A 27,361-nucleotide genomic window follows, 5' to 3' on the forward strand; every position below is an offset into this window, starting at 1 on the left:
CGCCGCCCTATAGACACTTTTTAACATCTAAAGTTCAGAGTTTTCTCCCTGGTCGCTTAAGGTTCACAGCTTTCACGTATGTGTCCATCACTCAAAGAAGGGCTGAGGAAGGCAGCTCAGCTCACCTCCTGTAGACCATTCTTCAGAGACAGCAAGATAAACACGAAGGAGAGACTGGGGAGAAAGCTCATTCACATTCATAGTTCTATATATGTCATTTGCCTCTTTCAAAAGACTAATTTAACTCCATATTTTATAATTCCTATGTATAATATTACTTTTTCTTCAGCTTGAGTTCTAAGAACAACGTCTGTGTCCCGCAGTTCTGGACAAGGTTTATATGACATCGTTGCAAGAAACAGAGCCACTACAGAGAGAGGGAGCATTTCCTGGAAGGGCCCAGTGAGAATGCACTACCCCCAGGCATCTGTGTTCTTGCCTGGGAAGTTTGGAGCTTACAGGCAGGTGGGGCGCCAGGACCCGGGCTCTTTTTGTCTTGCAGCCCTGCCATTCCTTGTGTCCTCACGCTCTGACTCCTGCAGTTACCTGCTGCTTGCATCTGTCAGGATTCCCGCAGAGAAACAGAGCTGTGAGAGCTGGTGAGAATGTGACCTTATTATCAGGCACCAGGCCTGCCTCATCCACTCTGGGAGCTGCTAACCACATCTGGCTACTTACATTTGAATTAATTAACATTAAATAAGAGTAAGATTTTACTTTTCTCATTGACTGGGTAAATTTCAAATGCTCCATAGCCAGTTGACTACTGGCCAGTGGCTGCCCTACTGGGCAGGTCATATACGTGGATGAGACCCTTCCACCGTCACAGACACTGTGTTGGACCGTGCCGCCTTAGACACCGCACGTGTGGGAGCTGGCGGAGGAAACTGTGCAAAGCTGTTTTCTGTGGTTCCGGTGTTGAACCTGAAGTCAGCCTGAATGGCAGACCAGGGAGGAAGACTGATGTGCAGGACAGGAAGTGCAGACTGGAGCTTGTGAGGAAGCCCTGGCACCACGAATGACAGAAGTTCTGGAGGACAAACTGGACCTGCGTGTGTCCCTCACTACCTCCACCCTCAACAGTGCAGGTGTCCTGCAGAAGAAGCTGGCACCTTTCACAGAGCTACAGATACACTTGGCTTACAACTTGAAGAACATGAAGGGGGAGATCTGATAAGAGCTGGTGGAACTTGTGAGCCTGGGTGCAGCCCCACACCCACAAGATGAGCCAGAGGTCAGTGACAATGCGTGAGAGCAGCCAGCCTGCCCAGAGCCTTGCTGTGTGCTTCAGAGCAGAAAACCCGCAGCTGCTGCTCTGCGGCTGCCTCCCAGATCTCCCGCACCACTTTTCCTGTGGCCACCCTAACCCGGAATTCTGTGAGGATTCTGGACGTCAGATCCTGCCGAGCCCAGCCAATGCACCACAGAGCCCCCACACTGCCCTGGAGCCGGGCGTTAAGTCTGCAGTGAGCCCAGTTGAGGGAGCGATAGTACTCACGTGCTTGCTCTCTGGCCTTCCTCCGTGTTTCATTAGCCAGAACTTGGCAACATGGCCAGCCCTTAATGTCAAGGAGGCTGCCAAACGGCATTGAGCTTTTACAGCCTCTTTGAGAGTGGAGGCAGGCAAAGGAGAGGGGCCGGGGATGGCTGTTGAGTTGGTCAGCCAATGGCGTCTGCCGCAGATCTGCTTGGGTCATCCCTCCATTCCCTCCTAAGGGTGGAGGGAAGTTCAAGAGCACCTATTCCAAATTCATTTGCATGTGAAGAAATTGAGGCATTGAAGAGTGTAGTGGCTTCTGCTAGGACAGAGTTAGTGCACTATGTCTAGGGGTGGGGTGCCCAGACCGTCTTACTTGTATTCTAGGCCCCCAGACATTGAATATACTGCCCATTTAAAGCAAGAAAGGAGCATGTGGAAAGATGCTGATCCTCAGCACTAAACCGAAATCACTCAACACAATTTAAATGTTACCTTTCGTCTGACAGATTGGTAGTTTGGAAAGATTGCACATGCTCAGTATACATGAGAGAAAAGGGCTCGCTGTTGGTGATAACGTCAGTGGGTGCAGAGCTTCTGGTGGGAAATTTTTTTTTTTTTTTTTTTGTAGAGACAGAGTCTCACTGTACCGCCCTTGGTAGAGTGCCGTGGCATCACACGGCTCACAGCAACCTCTAACTCTTGGGCTTATGCGATTCTCTTGCCTCAGCCTCCCGAGCAGCTGGGACTACAGGTGCCCGCCACAACGCCCGGCTATTTTTCTGTTGCAGTTTTGGCCGGGGCTGGGTTTGAACCCACCACCCTCGGCATATGGGGCCGGCGCCCTGCTCACTGAGCCACAGGCGCAGCCCTCTGGTGGGAAATTTTTTTAGTTTATTATGGGTATTAAAAATTTTGAGTATGCTTCAGCCCAGAAACAATGTTATAGAAATGTGCTGGCTCAAGGAGAGATTTCTGACAAGTACACAGAGGCTGCACTTGTGCAGATGTGGGTGTAGTCACACACAGACAGACACACACAGGAAGAATGCTCACTCATGCACCAATCTAGAAATAAATATCCTTGCACAGGGGACTGGCTTAATAAATGTTGGTACAGCTGTGCATTGGAACATACAGTCATTACAAAGGATATATGTCTATACTGATAATGATCTTTAACACATGTGGAGTTAAAAGTCTATGTAATACCATTAACATAAAATTATATGCATGACTGTTTACATAGCAGTGTCTAGAAAGATGTTCAACAAAATGCTCATGGTAGTTTTGGGGGGTAGTCCTTTCTTCTTTATACTTGTCTGTTTTGGTTGATTTTTCTGTAAGTAAAAACTCTTCCTACTTGGTGGAAGGCGAGGACTTAGGTGCTAATGTCTTCAATTGCCTTCTCATTCTTCTCTTTAGGCAGTGGGGAGGCCTTGCTGGCAGTTTGAGGCCGACCAGGAGGGATGGGGATGCTACCCTTATGTTATTCCCAAGGGTCCTGCAGCTGCTGGGTTTTTTGTTGTTGTTGTTTGTTTTTTGTGGCTTAATCTATGACTTTTTTTTTTATTGTTGGGGATTCATTGAGGGTACAATAAACCAGTTTACACTGATTGCAATTTTTAGGCAAAGTCCCTCTTGCAATCATGTCTTGCCCCCATAAAGTGTGACACACACCAAGGCCCCACCCCCCTCCCTCCGTCCCTCTTTCTGCTTCCCCCCACCCATAACCTTAATTGTCATTAATTGTCCTCATATCAAAATTGAGTACATACGATTCATTCTTCTCCATTCTTGTGATGCTTTACTAAGAATAATGTCTTCCACGTCCATCCAGGTTAATACGAAGGATGTAAAGTCTCCATTTTTTTTTAATAGCTGAATAGTATTCCATGGTATACATATACCACAGCTTGTTAATCCATTCCTGGGTTGGTGGGCATTAGGCTGTTTCCACATTTTGGCGATTGTAAATTGAGCTGCAATAAACAGTCTAGTACAAGTGTCCTTACGATAAAAGGATTTTTTTCCTTCTGGATAGATGCCCAGTAATGGGATTGCAGGATCAAATGGGAGGTCTAGCTTGAGTGCTTTGAGATTTCTCCATACTTCCTTCCAGAAAGGTTGTACTAGTTTGCAGTCCCACCAGCAGTGTAAAAGTGTTCCCTTCTCTCCACATTCACGCTGCAGCTGCTGTTTTTATCTGCAGACTGGAACCCCGAGACATTACTGCACTGTTTCTGCTGTGGTGATAGCTGCCCCAGGGCACGCCACTCCTTTGATAGTAGATTGTTGTCATTTCCTAGAGGCAGGGCATTACCCAGTTCTGACCCTAGCATCACCAGGAAGTCTCTCTTTCATAAAGGGACAGTAACAAAAGGCAACCAAAGTGTCAAAAAAAAAAGGAGTAAATTAAAATCGTATTCCAGATAGCTTAGATTTTGGATTTAATAAATGTTCAAAGAACTATGGAAATTGTGAGTGGTCAGGTGGGGAAATGGAAACTAGAGGAATAACCAAATAGAGATTCTATAACAGAATTAAAACGTACAGCAGGTTTGAGTTGGCCAAAGATGACCCTGCAGACTAGTCACCTCTGGTCACCTCATTGCTTTTGTGCTCGTGGGAAACAGTCTCACTTTTCCACCCACGTAAGGCTCAGAGAGCTATTGTTTCCTGCTGTTGGCCCTGTTGCCACCCAGGAAGTGACGCATGGGCTTTCTGCGTTTCCGGATCCTCTCAACCTCTCTGAGATACAGGGGTGCAGGGCCACATGTCCCAAGAAGCCCGTGGAAGACACCTGAGCTCTCCTCGCTCTCTTGATTGCCTCCTCCTTCGCCCACAGCCTGTGGAACTAGCTGGGGGAGAAGTGGTGGAACTTTCCTATTCCTGATCTCGGACCTGGGCCTCCTGTACGGCAGAGTCTCCAAAGGCCTCAGAACAAGTCTGTGTCCTTTCAATTCTCTTATTTTGTCCTTTCTCTGAGGCAGTGAGCAGAGAACCCCAGGCTGCTGCTTTCATGGAGGAAACGCCTGGAGTATCAGGAAGTCCTGGGCAAAAAACACTTAGGTTAATATGTGAAATTATTATCTGCCACATCTGCTTTCATGTAGGGGTGTGTGTGTGTCCAAGGCTTGGTGGGACTTATTGCAGCCTCACTGGCTTATTTGAGAAACAATTAGATAAAGTCTTTGTAAGATCCTGAGTCAATAAGTGCTTTACAAATAGATGGAAGAGCACAGCTATTCCCCTGTGCTCACTCGTGCTGGAAAGAGCAGAAAGGTGACTCAAGAACACCGCTTATGAGCACCAGAGGTCAGGGCCACTGAGTCACCGTCCTGACAGTAGGAAGGCAGATTAACTCTGATCCTAATTTTCTTTTAAAGATTGATAGAGGATAAAGAATACAATTTAATCAGGACAATTCTCTTTCCTTAGAAGGGTTTGCTTCCGAGGACAAAACCAACTGTGAGGTTAGAAAGCGCATAGAACACAAGGCTTTGGTTATTTAGCTTGTTTGTAGGAGGTAACAACAAATTATGGCAATTTTAGAAAAATAGAAGGAAAAATGTCACCTCTCATTGTCCCTCAAAACTGGTCACTCAACATTTTAATATGTTCCCTTCAACTTTTCTTGTTCACATTTTTTCCATAGTTGTGATAATATTGTATATGAGAATTTTATAAACTGCTTTTCAAAAACTTAATGTTATAATAAATGGCTTATGTTGCATATAGGTATTAAAGGCCTTAAAAATACGCATGTCCTAACATCCACAGATTGCATTGGCTAGATTTCTGCATTTACAGAGGCAGCATGATACAGCTTTAAGAGCTTGGGGCCTTGGGTCAGATTGGCTTTGAATTCAGATTTTAGCTGTGTCTTTAGGCAAGTTGCCTCACTCCATGTGTCCAGTCTCCTCATCTGTGATATGGGGATAATGGCAATACCTACTTTGTAGGTTGCATTTGAACCCAGGGCTTGGCCCACAGGAAGCATCCAGCAGGTGTCCCTTGTTACGTACCAGCCCCTAAGTGATGCTGACATGGTCCTTGCCCTAAAGAAGCTTCTACTGAGATAATAATAATCTTGAAAATACCACATTTTATTAAGGGTTCCCACATCCTCCAAATTACTAAAGGCTTCATACATCTCACTACATTAATCTTTATAACACTTCTGTAGGAAAGTTCAGAGATATCCCCATTTTTCAGATGAGGAAACTGAGGCTTAAAGGGTAAGTGTTCAAAGTGGTAAGTACTAAGGAGTTCCCTTTTGGTGTCACGTATAACGTGTTAGTCTTGGGAACTAGCCTAAACATCTGTCCAAAGGCAGTTTTGTAAATATATGTACAATGAAAGATTATGCAACTATTAGATTGATACAGATACATATTTGTCTATACTGTTAGATGAAAGAAGTAAGTCAGGAAAGACTACTTATAATATGGTTTAATTTTTGTAAAAATAAACACTTATACCAAGATATATGACTAGTGGACTTTTTGTTGAAAATTAGGTCCCAGTGTACAACACCCCACTGCTCCTTCACTTTGTAAATATTACATTTATTTACTAAAATTTAACTTATTAAAGGATCAATGGTTAATTTTAAAGCAATGAATTATTATTTAAAAGATAGTAAATACTTAATACCTTTTATATCAGTTACCTATTTCTGTGTAACAAACCACTCCAAAATTTAGTGGTTTAAAACAGTCATTTTATTTTTTCGTGATTGGTGGGGTCAGGAACGTTGGCCTGGATTCAGCTAGGAGGTTCTCATGCTGGTCTTGACGGGTTTATCCTGTGGTTACAGTCATGGGTGGCTTGACTGCGGAGCGGTCTGTCTAGAAGGCTCAGCCCACACACTCGGTTGAGTTTGCTCCTGCAGTGGCCCTGTATTCCTCCAGGGTGAAAGTGGAAGCTGTAAGGCCCAGATGTGGGAGTTTCACATCATTACTTCTACCAGATTCTGTTAGTCAATCTAAGTCCCCAGGCCAGTCTGGATAAAAGGAAACGGGAAGGAACCTGCCTCTATCTCACTATGCACACAGGGACGAAGGAATTGTAGTCAGTTTTGCAAAGAAGCTGTCATTCCTCGTATGGAATCTATACTTCTTATAATCATTACATTTACACAGTAGTTTTACTTTAAGATTAAAGCAAAATGTAAGAGAACTTCACTCCTGATCCGCTGTTCACAGTGAGAAGGCAGCTCTCATTGGGCATAATTGACAAGGGGGTGAAAAAGGAGTCAGCTCCTGCCCTGGGAGGCTGCCAGACCTGATATATAGCATTGCAAACCGGGAAATGCTAAACCCTCCTGTCCCTTCTGAGTTTCCACTTTTCTGTCTGTCTTTCCTCTGGTATCCTCACATCTAATCTGGGAGAAGCAGGAGAGGAAGGCAGCAGATGGAAACGTGATTCATTTTTATGTGTGGCGGCATAAAGCCATCATATAACGTGACTTGATATTAAATATCATCACTTAGGGTATGTTTTTGTTATTGTGACAATTAAATGTTAAAAGGGAAACTCGTCAAGGCTACTACTGAGTTCTGTGTTCTCTCTTTTCCTAGCCTTTTTTTATCTTCTAACACACCACACCATTTAGTTATTTATTGTTTTTTCCTTGTTAACTGTTTCCCCCTGCTAGAATCTAAGTTCCCAGAGGGCAGGGATCTTTGTCTTTTCAATTCAGTAGGGTTAGGATGGTGCCTGGCATGGAGTAAGTGCTCACTAAACATGTGCTGAGTGAATGAAGGGGGGAGTGGTGGACTTGGCCAGGGCTGCTTAAGTCTCTAACCACTTGGATCAGATAACTGGCCTTGACTGTTGCAGGATGAATCTTACCCTGGGGCCCAGCTGAGAGCTCTTTTGGTGGAGAGAAGGGGACAAAAACCTGACTTGTAAGGAGCTGGGGGGAGAAGGGGGAAAGAATGGAAAGTGATGAAGTAAAGGAGGAAATGAAGATGAGGAGTCTGAAGAGCAGCCAGGACCATGCTGAGAAATCGTGGGGGTAGATGGGGGGGGTCAGTGTTTAAGATGGAAATCGTCCCCCAGACAGGGAGGAAAGGTGATACAGAGGAGAAACATCAGTGACTGCCAGTGCAAACCCCTCAAGAAGTTGAGGGGGAAGGTTTGGGGAGCAGGTAGAGAGAGGGTGTCGTGAAGATGAAAGGCACATCTCTTCCCCTGAAGCCATGTGGAAGTCAGTGTGTGCGGCCCCACAGATGCAGTCGGCTGGGGGAACTGGTGGTGGGGGATGAGCCTGTTGGAGAGAAGAACTAAGAGGGGGTGCTGGCGATTTCAAGTGGAAATCCTGGCATAGAAGAGCTCATTGGGCTGAGCACAGTGGCACACACCTGGAATCCCGGCACTCTGAGTGGATTGCTTGATGCTTGAGCTCAGACATTTGAGAGCAGCCTGAGCAAAAGTGAGATCCTGTCTCTATGAAAAAGAGAAAACCTAGCCCTGCATTGTGGTGGGCGCCTGTAATCCCAGATAGTAAGATGGGAGACTGAAGAAGGAGGATTGCTTGAGCCCAAGAGTTTGAGGTTGGGCTAAGTGATAGAGTGAGACTCTGTCTCAAAAAAAAAAAAAAAAAGGAAAAAAAGAAAGAAAAGCACATTTGCCAGCACAGTATGGCTGCTTGTATCTCTTCGAGGTTAAGACATAGAAGTTGGTGTCTGCAGAGGCGACTCGCTGTGCCCCTTCTCAGACGGGTTTCTCAGACGGGTTTCACATCATCCCTCTCCATCTCAGGGAGCGGCATCATTGGCCACACAGTCACCCACGCCAGACACGTGAGGTCAGCCTTGACTCTTCCCTCCTCTGTCCCCTCTACATCTAGATAATCGTGTGGGTGTTTATTTCCAAACAGCTTTTAGCTCTGTCCTTGACTCCGCCTGCACTGCCACTTTCTTAGGCCTGGTTCCCTGAATGGCTGCAGATTAGATTCCTCACTGGGTTTCCAGCCTCTAGTCCCGTCAGCCTCTGCTACATTCCCCATATTCCGGCCTAAGCCGTTACTCCACAAAAGGAGATCTGATGGCCATGCTCCCTGCTCGTGTCTGTTCACTGCCTGCAGGTGCCTTCTTCAATCGGCATGGGGGGCGCTCCATGCCCTGGCTCCCGCCCGTGTCTGAAGACAATAGAGCAGTGATAGCATTCTGAAGGGTGAGAGGACAATGAACAAGCTACGGACTTGGCAGATCAGAGAGAAACACTTCAGATGAGCAGGGATTGTTAAACCGCAAATTAAAAAGTAGAAGGATTTTTATAACAGACAAAACATACACAGATAAAAGAACAGAGAAGAACATGATCAAAAAATACTGAACCTGAATTGGGGACTGAGATAATGCCTAGAGGAAGGAATAGTATGTATAAAATCTAAGTTAAAAAATATGTCCAAAGATTTGCACTTGAGTGTTTATAGCAGCTCAGTTCACAACTGCAAAGATGTGGAAACAGCTCAAGGGCCATCCACCCCTGAGTGGGTTACTACACTGTGGCATGTGTGTACCATGGAATACCATTCACCCGTAAAAATGGAGACTTTGTGTCTTTGTATTTACCTGGATGGATTTGGAGAACATTCTCTTAGCTAAAGTGTCTGAAGAATGGAAAAGCAACAGTACCATGTACTCGTACTAATCTGACCTACTAATGGTAGATCAACAACTCTAGGCCCACATGGACCCGCCACCTCCGGCATAGGGGACCAGCGTCCTACCCCTTTGAGCCACAGGCGCCGCCCTCTAGGCCCACCTGGGAGAATAACACAGTTAAATTCAAGAAGGGAAGGGAATTCAGTAAGTTCCCGTCTACAGGTACAATGGAGGGATACAAGGCACACCCCCTGGGCAACTTTGGACTTTACAAACACAAATAATGTAACCCAATTATACACACCCTCAAATGAACCTGAAATTTAAAGAATATATATTGACAGAGAAGAAAAGTATGTCCAAATAGGGGACCCCCAGCCATGGTCCAAATTTGCAACAATTTGAAAATAAAAAAAAGAGAATGGTTTAGTGGATTAAATCACACGGAATTTTAAAAATCCGTATCTCTCTAAAGATACAAAAAAAAAAAAAAGAAAGAAAAAGCCAAAAAGAGAACTAATAAGTATTCTTTTGAAATGGGTAGCAAGTAGTTTTTACCTTGATAATTGGTAAGTGAAGAGAAAGAATTAGGCATTTATCTCATATTTCTGTAAAAAATGTATCTTAGAGTAACCAGATAGCCCCATTGTTAGGGGAAAGTTCTATCTTACAGAAGACCAACCAATCATGTAGAAGAAATGACGGAATTACAAAGGCAGCCTTCTATCACCCCTGTTAAATTGAGTGACTTAGACAAGAATGTTCAATCGCCCTTAAAACAAACCATTTAGGTATATGATGGATGGTAACTAGAAAGTTATATAAGACCAAAATAACACTGAAGAGGTCGCTTTCATGTTGTAAGAGCTGGAAGCGGTTACTAATTGTTCAATGAAAGGCTTAGACTGTTGTCAGCCTAACCCAGGGGGCGAATCTTACCAACCCATTGATATTGACCATCTCTAAAATGATGAAACTACAACAGGGAGATCAACGCCATCGATGATGTGCTAAAAATTAACTTGACTTTGTTGTCTTTAGTTTTAACCCTCAGATTTAAATGTCAGGAGTGGAAGAACACGTTGGATGATGTGGCAAGGTGGTAAGCAGAGCTGGGAATGAGGACAAATAGCCATCTCCTTACCAAGTCAGGGTCATTAGGACGAGGAAACAGGGCTACACTGATCACACTGCCAGTCACCAAGGTGAAAGAGCACTTACTCGTCCTCTTGTCAGCCTTTTTCTTTCTTTCTTTTTTGTAGACACGGATTTTTAAAATTCAGTGTGATTCCACGTAGGGACATAGCCAGATACAAGGCATGGTCCTGGACTGGGCTGTGGTTTGGGCAAACGGACCTTTCAAGACGTTTTGGGAACAAATTGTGGGAATTTGCATACAGACGAGATATTAGACAAGATGGAAATGTATTGACATGAAAAGTTGGAGAAACTTAGGTAACATAAGCAAGGGTTTTGGGTATTTTGGGTAACTTTCCAGAGTGCACATATCCTTTATAAATAATGAAATAATAATAATAACAATAATAATAATACTAATATGTAGCAGTCTGAAAGTAGAAAGGAGATGGATGAGGGGACCCCTCCAGGCAGGGGATGAAGTGCAGCACCTTCCTATGGGGTCAGGACTCCACAGCCGGACAGCCGTCCAGGATCCTGGCCTTTTACCCCACCAACTGCACGGAGTGGAGCGAACAAGATTCCTGAGTGGGTCACCCCCAACGAGAAAAGCTTTATGGGGCATTTCCACCTCTGGGTCCCCAAAGAAATAGTCCTGTTCCTGTTCCTCTGCCTATCAGCCCAGAGAGTTCTACCACTTATTAACGTTGTCTGAGAAGATTTTCATTATCCAGCTCAAGTACGAGAAAAAAGGTCGCAGCCTCCTGCCATCCCCATCTTTCCTTCCCATTGTTGTTTTCTGGGCATATGAAGCTGCAGAGAGGTATAAACACTTCTGAAGATGCTGTGGCTCTTCCTGTTGTTCTTGGTTCCAAGTAGCTTTAAGGCAAAACTGGGTCACAAGAAGGAGATTTGACCCCTTATTTAGCGTTTTTGAAATTCAAACCCGACAAACATGAGAACAGCTGGAGTGGACTCAGAGCGGCCAAGTGGCTGAGCCCGAGGACTGTACAGAGCTGACCCTGTCGCCTTCATGGCAGGAAAGACACACTTCAGGTACCAAAGTGAATCATTTGAATTGCTGATCAGATTTTTCCTACCTGGGTGGACCTCTACCCAAATTAGCCCATATGTTAAAGCTAAAAATACTTTCCTTTCTTTTTCTTGGTGCTCTGTGGAACCCGAACCTAATAGGATGCTAAAAACAAACCAATCAGGAACACTGGAGTTTTGAGATGTTAATAGTTTTTATCCTTGACTTTTTTCTCATCTCCCTCTTCTCTGAGAATTTCAATTCAAAGAGATTATATGTATATTCGACAGGAGAAAGTCCGTGTCACTGAAAAGCGACATTGATAATAGAAACTAAATTACTTACAGCTAGAGACTGTCTTCTGTCTCTTTCTAAGAATAATAATCGAGTGTGTTTTTTTGCACCTGTGTAATTTTTGACTATTGGCAAAACAGAATTGTGGCTGTGAAGTATTTCAAGCACTTGTGTGCCCTCTAGAGGAGTAAGATAAAACCTCAGGGCTATGAGGATTTGGTGAGAGTTTTGAGGTTAAATTTTGGTGTCACAAGAGAAGAAACGTTATTTGGAAATAATCATTAAAACCCAGTTTTAATTAACTATAATACTAAAATTAGAAAAGTAGTAATTCTCCATCAGAACACCAGTTTGATATGATTACTGTTTCTAATTTGAAATACTGGCTTCCAGTTTTGTCAGCTACCCAACCCACATGGCATCCGGCCTTATACCCTCTTTTTTGCAGGTATTTCTGGGTAGTAATCCCCCTGGTCATCATATCTACTGAGTAAGCTGTAATCATTCCTCCTATTGCTGGACTGCTACACTGTGTCCAATTATTCAAGAACAACGACACTTAATGCTTTTATATGTATGGCATTTCCGCCTTTGTGATTCTGGTCCTAGGACTGAATCTTGAAGATAATCAGAGAATATGATTTTTTTTTGAAATGACGGTACATATTCCACTTCACTGCCTAAGAGGGTTGTTCTAATTTATGTTATCAGTAATATAGGAAAATTCCAATTTCAATACCCCCTTCCAGTGCTGGATACTACTGTTTTAAAGGTGTTTTGGTAATTCTGTGGGCAAAAAAAATGCTATCACATAGTTTTTTCATTTGAACTTCTTTGACTTTTGGTGAGGATGAACATTTTTCCAAGATTATGAGTTTTATTTCCTCTTTTGAGAACTGTTTACGTTTTTTAAAAATGCGTTTTTCTTTGGAAACGTTTTCTTATTTAGTAATGTGAGCTCTTACTGTCTCTACCAGCATCGCTATTAACTATCATTTGTGGAACAACCAGAATATGTCGGATATTATGCTAAGAGCTTTACATGTATGTAATTCTTGCTACAACCCACAAGAAGGAAGAAAGTTGAGCCTCGAGAAGCACAGTAACTTATCCAAGGCCACACGGCCTTGCACGAGTTACTGTCTACCCTCTGCTTCATGTAAAGATATAAAACCATCATGTACCACATAACAACGTTCAGTCAAGGATGGACTGAGTGTATGACAGTGGTCATCCAGCAAGCTAAGGTTAATTTAGTATTGAAGATGAAAAATAATTTTTTTTTTTTTTTGTTGTTGGGGATTCATTGAGGGTACAATAAGCCAGGTTACACTGATTGCAATTGTTAGGTAAAGTCCCTCTTGCAATCACGTCTTGCCCCCATAAAGTGTGACACACACCAAGGCCCCACCCACCTCCCTCCTTCCCTCTTTCTGTTTCCCCCCCCAATAACCATAATTGTCATTAATTGTCCTCATATCAAAATTGAGTACATAGGATTCATGCTTCTCCATTCTTGTGATGCTTTACTAAGAATAATGTCTTCCACGTCCATCCAGGTTAATACGAAGGATGTAAAGTCTCCATTTTTTTTAATGGCTGAATAGTATTCCATGGTATACATATACCACAGCTTGTTAATCCATTCCTGGGTTGGTGGGCATTTAGGCTGTTCCATCCACATTTTGGCGATTATAAATTGAGCTGCAATAAACAGTCTAGTACAAGTGTCCTTATGATAAAAGGATTTCTTTCCTTCTGGGTAGATGCCCAGTAATGGGATTGCAGGATCAAATGGGAGGTCAAGCTTGAGTGCTTTGAGGTTTCTCCATACTTCCTTCCAGAAAGGTTGTACTAGTTTGCAGTCCCACCAGCAGTGTAAAAGTGTTCCCTTCTCTCCACATCCACGCCAGCATCTGCAGTTTTGAGGTTTTGTGATGTGGGCCATTCTCACTGGGGTTAGATGATATCTCAGGGTTGTTTTGATTTGCATTTCTCTAATATATAGAGATGATGAACATTTTTTCATGTGTTAGCCATTCGTCTGTCAGAAGACGAAAAATAATTTTTATACATTTAGTGAGCCAAAGTTTACAGTATTTATAAAGCTATAGACCTTTAATTTTACATGTTTTTTGACATACAAAAGTAGCATATAATACTGTAACTTGCAAGTCCTTTTTAAAGCCAAACACATCTTGGCTTTCATTATGTGCCATATAAAGGCCATTGGAAGTAACAAGTTGAGGCGTGCCTGGCTTTCTTTATTTTTATTTCAGGTTAATGTGAGGGTACAGATGATTCGGTTACATTGTTAACATTTGTGCCCCTCAGGTGAGAGCTCACCAGTCCTCCTCCTTTCCTTCCCCCCCGCCCCCCGTCCCCTACTTGAGTTTAGTTGCATTTTTCTCTTTTCTTGGCATGTATTTCTCCACTGCTTTTATATTAGTATTGAGTCCACTGGACACTTGCTTTTCCATTCTTGTGATACTTTACTAAGGAGAACGTACTCCAATTCCATCCAGGTAAATACAAAAGATGTGCAGTCTCCGTCTTTTTATGGGTGAAGAATATTCCGTGGCTTGCTTTTCTTTTAAAAACAAAGTACAATCTAGATTAACATGTTCCAAATTGCTAAAGGTATTCCTATATTGTATCTTGACTAACCTTTGTCTTCCTTGATTGGTCAGGCATTCTCTGTTATTACCTGATAGTGGGCTTATCTATTTCATTGATCCAGCCTATTCTTTGTACAATTACCCCATCATTTTAATCCCTGTATCTTTGTGTTATGATTAGATAGTCCTGACAAAACAGGACTAACCCTCCTGTAACTATATTTGTCAGAATTTTCATTCCACAAGTGAACTTTAAGGTAATTTTCTTAAAGTGGGCAAAAACTAATATTTTTCTTTTAAAAAGGGACTCAAAGCAGTAGAGAGTTTGACTGGGATTACTTATAAATTAATTTTAGACACTGTTATTTTCATATTCCATCTTCCTAACAAGAAATAACCAATGGGTACTTTTTTAAAGTCATGTTTTACATTTCTTTTATTTTTTTATTAAATCATAGCTGTGTACATTAATGCAATCATGGAGTACCATGAGCTGGTTTTATTTTACATTTCTTAATTTGTATTTTTTCTTCATGTTGTCATTACATGCCTTGTTAACATTATTTCCAGGCATTAAGTTGTTATTTCAAACAGGATCTTTTTGTTTGTTTTTGTATTATGTTACCATTAGTATATAAAAATGTTACTGATTTTTATATATTTTTTATTGTCATATTGATCTTGTTCATTTTAATAGTTTATCAGATGATTTCTTTATATTTTCTATGTATATATAATAATATCAGTTAAGAATACTTTTCTTGTAAAATTTTTTCATGTAAGAAAGGAGTACCTTAGCAAGGCTGCAAACTGTTATCTTTGGACAAGCCTGCGTGCAAGGTCACCTGCCCGGGTTGACATCTGGAAACCCAGATTTTGAGAGGGTTCCTGCCATTCCTCCAGCACAGGGTCGTTTTCCTGGGCCTGGGGTGTTTTGTGCACACAGTATATTTTACACTGAACACCAACCTGATTTCCTTCTTGGAGTCTGAAATTTTGGGTTGTGCCAGAAAGAGGCTGATATGTGATCAAACCCCACAAAACCTTGGGCACCTAGATGCTAATGAGCATCCCTGATGGACAACAGACACTTCACAAGTGTGGTCCGTTTGTTGCTGGAGAGCCAAGCACATTGGCGTGACCTGGCTGAGAGTCATTTTTTCAATCGTCTAGAAGAGTGGAAGGAACCTTGCTGGACCAGGTCAGACCTGCTGACTCACTCAGTGCCCTGAGTTAGGCAATCACCAAGGTGGGGGGAGGAGCCTCAGGGCTGAGGGAGGAGTCTCATGGCTGGGGAGGAGTCTCATAGTTGGGGAGGAGCCTCATGGCAGGGGGAGGAGCCTCATGGCAGCACAGCCCTCCTGCCAGCGCAGCTTCTGCCATCTGGGAACCTCCAGACCAGTGATCCGTACTCTTTAACAGAGTAATGACAAGGGAAGGCTGCTCAGCACTGTTCCAACAAGATAAGGCTGTTTTACAACGTTAAAATTGCCTAGTACATGAACTTTTTATATTATTTTAATTATGAGTTGCTATTTCCTAGATAAAATTGAAATGCATATTAATTTTCATGTTGTCTATGACAGTAGGAAAAATAAAGAGCAAAAATATTTTCTCCTATAATTATTACTTTCATCTTTGGATGGCCTTAGAGAAAATTCTTTCCATGCTGGAGTGAGAACATTAATCAGATGCAGAGGAAACGCTGACTGAGTCCCAGCAGCCTCTTACTGAGTATACTTATATTTTGGAGATATCAGGAGAAATAACACCTTTTATTCAACACGTTTATAGTATATTATGGACCTTCTACAGTGTGTACCTTAGTTACTAGAGGAAATAAGGAAAAAATAGGTGATTATTTAGTCCTCCAGGCTTTTAAAACCTGGAAAGGGAGATGGAATGTATAATGTCTTCCTAGGAATATACAAGAAGGTCAAATTACAAGGTTTTTTTTTTTTTTTTTAAAAGATTTACCTATTTTAATGGAGATTTCTATCCCATAGAGATCTAAAAATATTATTGAATTCCTAATGCAAGCTCACCTGATTTTGTGAATGACGTCCTTGCAGTGTGTTTTCTTTCACGTGAAGTAACCATCAGGCTTAGGCCCAAAAGGCCAAAGAGGCAGCAGGTGGGAGCGAGCATGTCTACTGCCATGGTAGTAGAGGTGACACAGGTCTCATCACCACTGTCAGAACTTTAAATGTGGGGCAGAGTCAGTGACTGCTGCCGATAAAGATTTTTAAAAGCTAAACTTCCTCAAGAACATCACAGGTGAGACCCTACAGGAATCCAGGTGGGAGTGATTAGGTGATCTGAGGAGTCTGTTGCATATTTTCTTGTCTGTATTTTTAATTTTTGTGTGGAGCAGTGCTTCTGAAATTGTAACCAGCATGAGAATCACCTGGAGGCCATGTGCAAACATAGATTGCCCGCCTCACCCCGTAGATTCTGATTCAGCAGGTCACATGTGGGCTGGGTAACTGCGTTGCCTGTGAGTTCCAGGTGATGATACTGCTGCTCCCTGGGACCCCGGCTGTGCTCTGGGGGAGAATGCTGGACTGGAATTACTGGGGCAACACAAAAGGATACTGTCAGCTCTCGGGACTCGCTGTCAGTCTGCAGATTTACGAACTCAACAGGGAAACGTGAATGTACCCCCTGAAATAACCTCTCTGTTAGTGAGTCATATTTTTTTTTTATTTGGTGATTAGGCTGGATTTTTTTTTTTACCTTTATTAAATGCATCTATTTCCTCTTATGCAAACCATTTATGTTTTTTTCAGTTGGAGTCAAAATTCCTACTCATTTTCAGTGCTTAACTTAAGCATCTTTGCCCTAGTTTGGGCCTCCTCTTTGAGTAGGCCTGTGTGTGTGCACATACTACTGAGAATTTCTGTGCTGGGTTATAATTGTTTACATTTTTGTCTCCCCCACTGGACAAGGAGCAGAACAAGATCTGAGTCTTATTTATTCTTCCCCTTAGTACCTAACCAATTGGTTGGCACAGGGTCTGTGTCAATTATTTAATAAACTAATGACTGAATCAATGAAGGTCTCTGGTGTTGATTTCAACTTAAGATGGATTTCATCCGGATGGTATATCTACATTTTATAAAAAACAAAGAGGAGCGATGATTCCTTGAATACATCTTATTTAAAATCATAAATGTTCTCATAGAACAATATAAAAAAATTTACACTTTTAAACTGCTAGGGAATGAAATATTGCCAGCAAACTGTTTGCTTAAAAAAAGAAAACCAAGCCTTTTCCTTTCATTTGAAGAAAAGTAATTTCCTCTGCAAAATATTACAAAATTAGTTTATTGATAAATCTGGGGCCTTTTCAAATTATCTGGACAGTTGTCAAACACACATCTTCAAAAGGAGAGTACAAAAATGATGTACTTCCTCTGACAATAACACACACACATAATTACACATTGAACATACAAATAAAAGTTAAACTTCAAAGAATTACATTTTTTCATTATTCCATGCTCTCAAATTTTACTTGTATTCCTGACTAGTCTTTTTCACAGTTTTGCTATACAGAAAAAAAACGACACATATATTGGGGATGCCTAAAGTGTACACACATTTTAAGAGATCTTGTTGGAAGTAAAGTTGATTATTCTTCAAAACCGTATGAATTGCAGGTAGAGCGGATGTGCAGATAGTGTCCAGTGCACCTGACCAGTAACAACACCTTCAGTCCAACTTTGAAAACTAATACATAGATAACATCTCTTAAAAATGTGTACACACTTTTTGGGCACCCTCTGTATATGCACAGTGGAATCTCTGTAAGGTGCCCACCCACCCAAGGGACTGTAACATGCTGGTCAACACACGGAGGTGGTCACCAAAGGGAACTAAGCCCACTGTACTGAAATGTACATGTGGTGCATGTCTGGTCTATGAACATTAGGTCAACTTAAGGAGGTGGGCGGCTATGGAGGTTCTCCTGCATATACATCCGGGTTTAGACTATCTCTTAGATACCAGAAGAACCAGAGGTGAAAAAATTGAAGTTGCTGCTAAGCAGGAAATAAAGTAAATACTTGTACTCTGGTCTTTGGAAGAAGTTGCTGGCTGGGGGTCTCAAGACAACTCAGATGCAGCAGGCTCTGCCTCTCAGAGGCTTTGGAGAGGCTGCACTTCTGTCCCGCCCCATCTCTTCTACCAAAGGCGGGATCTCATACCTGCACACTGGGTTTCCAGTCCCTTAGCAGCTGTGGCTTTGCTCTTCCCTGGAGGTCACTGTTGCTAACCTTTGTAAACTTCTAAATGTGCAGTTCAAGTGCTCAGTTATGCTGCTCCTGAGCTACATGTCGCCCCAGTTTTGAAAGTTAAGTGTAGCTCTCCGGGTCCTCAATAAGGTCTTCCTGTCTCCACAAAGAGTAGAACGTGGCTGTTACAGGTAGTTAAGGTAGATGTCAAGGCCCTTGACACCTCCCTCTCCTGCAGCTCCCTACCTCCTAGGTGGGCTTTTCACCATGCCAAATGCTGGCAGCTTCGCAGAGCCAAATGGCACACATGGTTCTCTGGTTTTCACACATCCCTGTTTTTCACAGAAGCATAAATCCTTTCACCAAAGAATCCATCAATATGATAAACCTTTTTATAAAATGGAGGTTCCCCAAATCAAAAGAACATTTTGAAGTCCACTCCCAAATTTTGATTACTATTGACCCTTGCTTCAATGCAAAAGAAGTCGAACTTCAAAAGATAAAAATTAGTTTTCCCTTGTCTGGGGTGCGTGCCGTAGCCGTCTCTTGCCTTGCGTCCACTTGTAGCTTCTGGTGTCCATAGGAGGCAGTGGAGTCCTCCTCAGACAGGGGCTGGGAAGGCCCCTCCAACTGCTTCACCTGAGCGCATTTCCCACTTCACTTCTCCTAGGAGCATCTGAAATGTAGGCTGTCCTTAGAGCAACTGGCAAAGAAAAGAACCGAACAGAGGAATTATAATATGGTATCATGTTCGCTAGGAGTAAATAGGATAAGCAATTCTTCTGCTCTTTAAAAACATCCATCTCCTAATTGTAAAGGGTAATGTTTTTAACACATTTAAATGAAGACCCATAGGTCTCAGACATCTCTAAAAGTTAGGGCTACCAAGTACAAACATTGGGACAATTAATATCATTGCTTTAAGACTTTTAACATTGTTTACAATATATGAAATTTAACTGCTCTTTAACAAAAAAATGCACTGACTATTGAGGGACAACACGTTATTAAGATAGATTAAATACTTAAAATACATTTCGATGCTTTTGTTAGGGGAGATAATTTGTAAGAATTTAAAGTGTAAGAGTTTCTTAAAAATTATGCTGCTTTGACTGAAAATGTGATATTTCCCTCAGCTTACCGCAGAGTGTAAGACAGGGTCACAACCTGGATTCCACACTGGTTTGGCAGGAATTGCTGCGCCAGTTCCCAGACATCAGAGGTCTTACGAAAATCTTGTGAAAAAACATCCGAAATACTGAAGTTCTAAAAATGATGAAAATCCAGGGGTCCACGATGGAAATCACGGACAGGAAACGCAGGGCTCGGAGGTCTTCCTTTTCTTCCGAGGTTCTGTTTTTCTCTTGGACATCTTTAAATGCTCCATAGTAAGCCCGATACTGTTTTGAAGAAAAACATTCCATTATGATACTGAAGGGCTGGCGGTGGCAATGCATTCGCTTGCCCAGGTGTCTGTAAGAGCCCTGCAGCTTGGCGCGGGACGCTCGGTTTTGGTTAAGTGGATAAGCCGCGAAGCCGACGGTGTTGCTGGGCGCCCTGGGGAGCTGGGAAGGGGAGAAACCCTGGGAGGAGGGGTGAAGCTGAGGTGCACATCAGGGACCCAGTACCTCCTGGGCTCCAGTGCTCAGGTCCCTGGGCCATCATGCGTCCGTAAATACAGATTCTCTGTCTAAGGGTGATCTCACAGTCCACACCTCCCCCGGTGTCCTTCCTTCTGCTCATTTCCCACCCTCTTTCATCAGTTTGCTCACAAACAAGCCACACTTGTGAAATGTCACAATTACGGAGGCACCAATGAAACATGTTTTAATGCGAAGAGACAAGAAACGTGATGATGCGAAGCCACGAGGCGACGGGACCGAGGAAACCGTCAAGGCATGTGAGCCACTCTCCTGCCTCTTAGCAGAGATAGGGCATTACCTTTTCACAGTTGACATCCTGTTTTTCAGGCTAGCGGAGAAAACACACACACACAAAATAAGGCCACTTACCCGTGTCTAGCCCACTGCGACCGCCTCCCCAGAGCCCTGCAGACTGCCTCAAAGCCCAGCTTTTCCTGCTGTTTGGCCAACAGCACTGTCTAGATGAGACCCTCCATCGCCTCTCGCCCTGCCTGAGGCCATCAGCCCTGGGGTTTGCGGGTACATTCCCCATGCCTACTGAACTCTAAATCTCTAGTGGGATAAATGGATTCTAGTGGAACGGAAAACATGGAAATACAATAGCAGCTCTTACGTAGGAAGGGGCATGGCTAAGGAGGGACTCTGGAGAAGAGGCGTCCCCAGACATTTCCTGACCCTCTGCATTCTTCTCCATAGAGCATTTCAGCGGGTTCAGCTGCTCCAATCTACGCACTTAGGAAGATGCCTCACAGCAGACTCAGCTGTTACTTAGATCCAATGCCCTCTCCCATTCATGCAGTTTACTAGTATTACTAGTATTACTACTCTTACTACCACTACGATACTACTGCTACTCATGGGTAAGGCCCAGTCGGGCTTACTATTCCCAGGCCCTGTTCTAAGCATCCTACTTAAAAAATTCATTTTATTCTTACGAAGATCACATAGAGTAAGTATGGTCATTATCCACATTTTACAGATGTGGAACCTGATTGCGTGCCTTAATCTTACCTCTCTGTAGGGTCCCCTGATTGCGTGCCTTAATCTTACCTCTCTGTAGGGTCCCCTGATTGCGTGCCTTAATCTTACCTCTCTGTAGGGTCCCCTGATTGCGTGCCTTAATCTTACCTCTCTGTAGGGTCCCCTGATCGCGTGCCTTAATCTTACCTCTCTGTAGGGTCCCCTGATCGCGTGCCTTAATCTTACCTCTCTGTAGGGTCCCCTGATCGCGTGCCTTAATCTTACCTCTCTGTAGGGTCCCCTGATCGCGTGCCTTAATCTTACCTCTCTGTAGGGTCCCCTGATCGCGTGCCTTAATCTTACCTCTCTGTAGGGTCCCCTGATCGCGTGCCTTAATCTTACCTCTCTGTAGGGTCCCCTGATCGCGTGCCTTAATCTTACCTCTCTGTAGGGTCCCCTGATCGCGTGCCTTAATCTTACCTCTCTGTAGGGTCCCCTGATCGCGTGCCTTAATCTTACCTCTCTGTAGGGTCCCCTGATCGCGTGCCTTAATCTTACCTCTCTGTAGGGTCCCCTGATCGCGTGCCTTAATCTTACCTCTCTGTAGGGTCCCCTGATTGTGTGCCTTAATCTTACCTCTCTGTAGGGTCCCCCTCGGGCATCACCCCCTCAGGAAGACTCCATGAGGCAGTGGCTACAAGAATCAGCTGTAGGGTCTACTGGGATTAGTCTCCTCTTTGAGTGTGGGACTGCAGGCAAGTTGGGCGCTTCCTGATCTTTGCAGTGGGGATCACAGTATCTACCTCCCAGGGCTGTGGTTGCATTTGAATGAGTAAAGTCTCAGAACAGGTGCTAGCATATAATGAGAACTAAATGCTCAGCTGGCTTTGTTCCTCTGTCCATTAGGAATGGTGCGTAGTAGGCACCAGACATGAGGGTGCTTAAAGCAGACACAGCAGGCAGTAGCCATATGCTTACACTGACCTCAGAAGCAAATACTTCTGAGTTTGTATTCTGCCCCTTTCTCCTCACAGTGGGGTGTGGCAAAATGTAATTCCAACTGTTTGAGAATGCTTGATTAGTTGGGATCTGAGCACCTGAATGATAATTAAACGATTTTACTTTGATGCAATGCTTATCCAGGCCGATTTTGTCAGGTCGTTTGTATTTCTCAGTCGTTGGATTTCCTTCGGAAGTGCTTTATCCTTCACCTGCCGTTTTTTAAAGTGGCTGGTTCCACACAGAGAACCGGTGTGAGCAGAGTGTCCTCTGCTGGAATCAGGAGTCATTGCGGCTATGGTGCTGTTGACAACTCCGCGGTCACTTACCTGGGCAGGATGCCCCTGCTGGGAAGACTGCTCTCTCCATTCTGAGGCCCTCTTCTACTCAGCCCATCCACACCTCACCTTCTGCACTTTACCTTTAAATCCACTTCGGACCCTCTCCCTTCCAAAGGAGGCCCATCTCTTCCCTGCCATCCCCCACTGTGTATGTACCTCTAACAGCCTCCTTTGGAAGGAGCATCCGGCCCTATTTCTTCTGCCTGCCAAAGTGGTTCACACAGCAATCCCAGTGCAGGTGTGATATCCTCTATTCTCCTCTCTGACCCTGTGGATCTGAGGTACATGACTACACAAGTTGGTATCCATCCTTCTCTGGCCTTCAAACCTCTCAACTGCAACACCCAATCTATCCACGCCCACCCTCTCTCATCCATCCCTGCCTCCCCACCAACCTGTAGCACACTCAGATTTTCTAAGGTAAAAATAATTTCAGTGAAAATATGTTATACGCATTAGAGAGGGCGCTGCGAACTGCCTCTATGGCGCATGCCATGTACTTTATATTCTTCCTAGTATATCAAATTGGAAATTTGAAAATTCAGTCTAGCTAAGTATCACATTCTTATCCAGCATGGTTGTCAATTTAATAAAATATACTCCAAAAAACTTTTTACCAGGGTAGTGTTTGTGTTCTGGGTGAGCTGTGTTTTATGACCTCTACCTTCAGATGTGGCCTTATTTTTCCAGTTAGTTCCACTCCTCAGAAGAGTGTTTTGGGTTTTTTTTTTGCAATTTTTGGCCAGGGCTGGGTTTGAACCCGCCACCTCAGGCATATAGGGCTGGCGCCCTTCCCCTTTGAGCCACAGGAGCCACCCTCATTAAATCCTTTTGAAATCCCAGTTTTCTGGCTTGGTGCCTATAATTAAATTGGGTTGGTGCTCAGATCCCAACTAATCAAGCATTCTCAAACAGTTGGAATTAAATTTCTGGCTTGGTGCTCTGGGCGGCAGCCACCGGAGGCGGGCGCGGGGGTGGCCCATAGCTCAGTGGTTAGGGCACCAGCCACATGCACTGGGGCTGATGGGTTTGAACCCAGCCCAGGCCTGCTAAACAATGACAACAATGACAAAAAAAGCTGGGTGCCTGTAGTCCCAGCTACTGGAAGGCTGAGGCAAGAGAATCACTGAAGCCCAAGAGTTGGAGGTTGCTGTGAGCTGTGAAGCCACAGCACTCTACTGGGGTTGACATAGTGAGACTCTATCTCAAAGCAAAAGAAATCCCAGTTTTCTATGCACCTCTGGAAAAACACAGGAAGTACATTTTTGTTATCTTGTTTTGCAACAATATTTTTAGAATTTCTTAGTTTTAGTTTGGGTGGTATGGCTCAGGCTTGTAATCCCAGCACTCTGGGAGGCTGAGGCAGGAAGATTACTTGAGCTCAGGAATTTGAGACCAGCCTAAGCAAGAGTGAGACCCTGTCTCTACTAAAAATAGAAAAATTAGTTGGGCATTATGGTGGGTATCTGTAGTCCCAGCTCCTCAGGAGGCTGAGGCAGGCGGGTTGCTTGAACCCAGGAGTTTGAGGTTTCTGTGAGCTATGATGACATGGTGCTCTAGCCTGGAGCAACAGAGTGAGACTCTGTCTCAATAAATAAATAAAAATTTAAAAAATGCATTAGTTTTATTTGTAATATGATAAATACCGATAGATATAATCCACATAAATAATGTGGTTTTTAACCACTGCTTTAGATGATAAAACACTATCTCTTTTTTCCCCAGTATTTATGAAAGTTTAGTTTTTGGTATGTCTCTTTAGCACATTTTAAATAATTATAATAACTGAGTATTTTTAGTTCTGTAGTTTTATATTGCATATAAGCATGGTCCTCTAAATAGTTATTTTGTCTTTTTCCTTTCCCCTCTTCTTCAAATGAACATGTAGAATCAGAATACAAAGTAAGTTTCATTTATTTTAAAATATTTTGTCTATGATCAGTGGACTAATTGGAACAGTCCTTGTATTACTTCTCCTATCAATGTGATGCTTTTTAAAAAGAGAAATAATTCAGAATCAGAAATATTTGAATGTAGGCTTATTGATGAGATTCAAAATGTATCAATAATAACAGTGGTGATTGATATTACACATGATATTATAATTTTTTTGGTAATATAATGTACATGTGTACTAGGAGAAGAATGAAATGGTTTCTTGGCATAGTATTTGGCTTAACTGGAGCTCCAAGCTCGTGGGCCCTGTAACTGATGGCAAATATTCATTTGTGAGAATGCTCCTTAGCTCTAGAGCTGTACAAAGACAGCAGACAGGGTGGATTCGGCCTGTGGGTGGCGCTGTGCCAACTCCTGTTTTAGAGGAAGGTTCTACAAAAGTGATCTGAATCAGAAGCGTTGATATCACCTTGGAACTTAAGAATGAAAATTATTCAAAAATCTCTAAGTCAGAGGCTCTGGGAAATGGGGCCCAGCCAACTGTCTCTGTAAAAGCCCCGTTGACAATTTCTAGCAGCTACAGTTTGCTAATCACAGCTGGATGTCGTATCACCCATGTATCTGTATCTACACAGACAGAGATTTACCTGATTATTCATTTGGGGAGCTGTGATCGACCCCTGTGTAATTATGCGTGACTACTCTTCTACCACACATTAAGGACTTCATTTAAGGGAAAATCATTTTCTATTTCTCCTTCATCCACCAATAAAGTGATATCACCAATAAAGTGGTAAGAAAGTAACAACTTTTCCTATTCATGAAAAGTCTCGAGACTCCAGGCACAGCGAGCCGGCAACGCAAGTGTTCAGACGCTGCTCCTGCTGGACAGGTGCCCTGGGGCGGAGGAGAGGGGGGGCGCGAGGCTCAGCCAGGTCCCCTGGCGGGGACCCCAGGAGCCACAGCCTTCAAAACATGGAGGTAATTCAATCTCCACCACCATCCCCGTGAGTAAATTGAAACCGAGATAATGGCTTTCAAGTCACTCCACTTGTCAAGATAGAAACAGAACCTGTCAAGACAGGTTGTCAAAATCACTTGACCAGGTGAACCGTACAAACAGCCTCCAGCTCCACCCGCCTGGGCGGTGGCGCACCAGCTTTTCAGAATTACACCTACGAATCCAGTCACTCATCTCTGCAAAACACTCGAGCAGAATGAAACCTTCCCCTTTCCCCTTTCCACGCTAGCACCTGGGGAAGAGCCCCCTGAAGTCATTCGCCTATTTCTGATGCCTCTAAAATCATGGGCAGGTTTGAAGAGACACCACCTGCCCATCGGGGAGCAGAGGCCTTGCGTTGCCCAGGAGGAAGCAAATTCTGCTCCTCAAAAGCCCGGGGTGCAAAAGTGACCTTAAGATCTCCCCACAGGCAAGCAGAGAGGAGATGCTTTCGTTAAGCTAAGGAGACGCAGTCAGGCTCAGTCTTTCCCTTTATGTCTCCACCCCGCAACTGGGATTCTGTGGAGTTGGGGAGTGCGGCCACAAAGCTCCCAGCCCGGTGACCGTGTGAGTCACGCTGCAGCCCGCCCCGCGCCCGCGCCCCTTCCGCGCCCCGCGGCCCGGGCGCCCAGCGACTCACAATCACCGGCAGGGAGCACATGGTGAAGAGCACGGTCATCAGGGCCAGCAGCACCAGGTGGTCCAGCTCCTCCAGGGGCTGTGGGGATGCGTCCCTTTCGCCGGCGCGCGGCTCCCTGGTGGCCGAGGGCGCGAGGCGCCGCAGCCGCCGGTGCATGGCGTAGAGGTTGCGCATCGCGCCCAGATTGCACAGCACGGTGGCGGCTACCAGCAACGCCAGGAGGCTGGAGTAGAGCACGGAGTAGCCCAGCACCGACCGCGAGCCCTCCTCGCGCACCATCTGGATGAAGCACCAGGTGCCGGGACAGTACTGCACGAACCTCCCGAAGCCCGCGAAGGGCAGCGCGCAGAACGCCAGGCACAAGGCGCTCCCGACCGGCGCCACCAGCGCGCCCCTGCGCGCGGTGACGTGCCGTCGGTAGAAGAAGGGGTGCTCCAGGGACAGCCAGCACTCCAGCGCCATGGCCAGCAGCTGCAGCGTCGAGGCGAGCCCAAAGAAGGACATGAAGAAGGCGAAGAGCGGGCACAGCCAGCTGTCCGCCGCCGGCACCAGCACCCTCAGGCTCCGGTTCTGCGCGTAGGCGGCCAGCACCACGGGGCTCACCAGGCACTTGCCCAGCAGGTCGGTGATCGTCAGGCCGCACACCAGCACGTAGAAGACCGAGGGCGGCGGGCGCGGCGGGCGCGACCCCAGCCCCGAACGCACCAGCAGCCCCAGGGCCAGCAGGTTGCCCAGGAGGCCGGCGCTGAACAGCACGCAGCTCATCGTCGCCGAGTTGCCCTTCTCCACCCAGCTGGTGTTGTGGCAGCGGTAGAACGGCGACCTCATGGCGGGCGGGGTGGAGGCCGCGGGAGGGCCGGGAGCCCCGGGGCGCAGGTGCGGAGGAGCCCCCGGCCGGCCACGGGGCTCTGGCGGGGAGGCCGCGCCTCGGAGGGAGCTCGGCGTCGGGGCTGCCCGGCCGCCTCCTATGTAAGCCCGGTCACGCCCTCTCCGGAGGGCGGGACGCGCCTCCCGCCGCCCCGGCCGCGCGCGGGGTTCTCCGGAGAGGCCGACCCCAACGCCCGAAGCCGGGGGGTGGTAGGGGGGAGAACTGGAGGTGGCCAGAAGTCTGAGCGCGCAGGACTGGCCCTCCCGGAGGGGCGAGGGAAGCGGGCGGCAGCCGCCGGAGGCGGGCGCGGGGGTGGCGTCGCAGCTCTGTGGGTGCCGAGAGCGCTGAGTGAGCCAAGGGGGCCCAGGGCCCCACCTGTTCTTGACTTAGCAGGTATGGAGGGGTGAAGGGAACACGATTGCCCAGCGCTGTAAGCCCGAGGCCGTTCTCTTCTAGACTGTCTGATGTGCAGCATTAACCATCAGCTCATCGCAAGGTGGGGAAACTGAGACCCACGGTGACGGAGCTAGTAAGTGGCAGAGCTGGGCCTCGAACCTGGATCTCCTGTCGATAGAGTCCATCTGTTTTGCTTCCCCGGCTC

The 27,361-nt window shown here is 45.0% G+C and overlaps 1 protein-coding gene across 2 annotated transcripts; it reads right to left on the reverse strand.

Moving 5' to 3' along the window:
• Positions 1-17,511: 17,511 nt before the first annotated feature.
• PTGDR (prostaglandin D2 receptor) lies at positions 17,512-26,828 on the reverse strand. Of its 2 annotated transcripts, XM_053595911.1 has the most exons (3): positions 25,893-26,828; positions 19,555-19,813; positions 17,512-19,116 (listed from the first exon to the last, which is right to left on the reverse strand). In XM_053595911.1, the coding sequence occupies exons 1-2, from the start codon at positions 26,718-26,720 to the stop codon at positions 19,574-19,576; spliced, it is 1,068 nt and encodes a 355-aa protein (XP_053451886.1). In that variant the 5' UTR covers positions 26,721-26,828; the 3' UTR covers positions 17,512-19,116; positions 19,555-19,573. The 2 variants fall into 2 exon arrangements, with proteins under 2 accessions (XP_053451886.1, XP_053451885.1); XM_053595910.1 differs by having other exon boundaries at positions 17,512-19,813.
• Positions 26,829-27,361: the final 533 nt, after the last annotated feature.

The sequence above is a fragment of the Nycticebus coucang genome, chromosome 6 (assembly GCF_027406575.1).
Source record: "Nycticebus coucang isolate mNycCou1 chromosome 6, mNycCou1.pri, whole genome shotgun sequence".
Classification (NCBI taxonomy): Eukaryota; Metazoa; Chordata; class Mammalia; order Primates; family Lorisidae; genus Nycticebus; species Nycticebus coucang.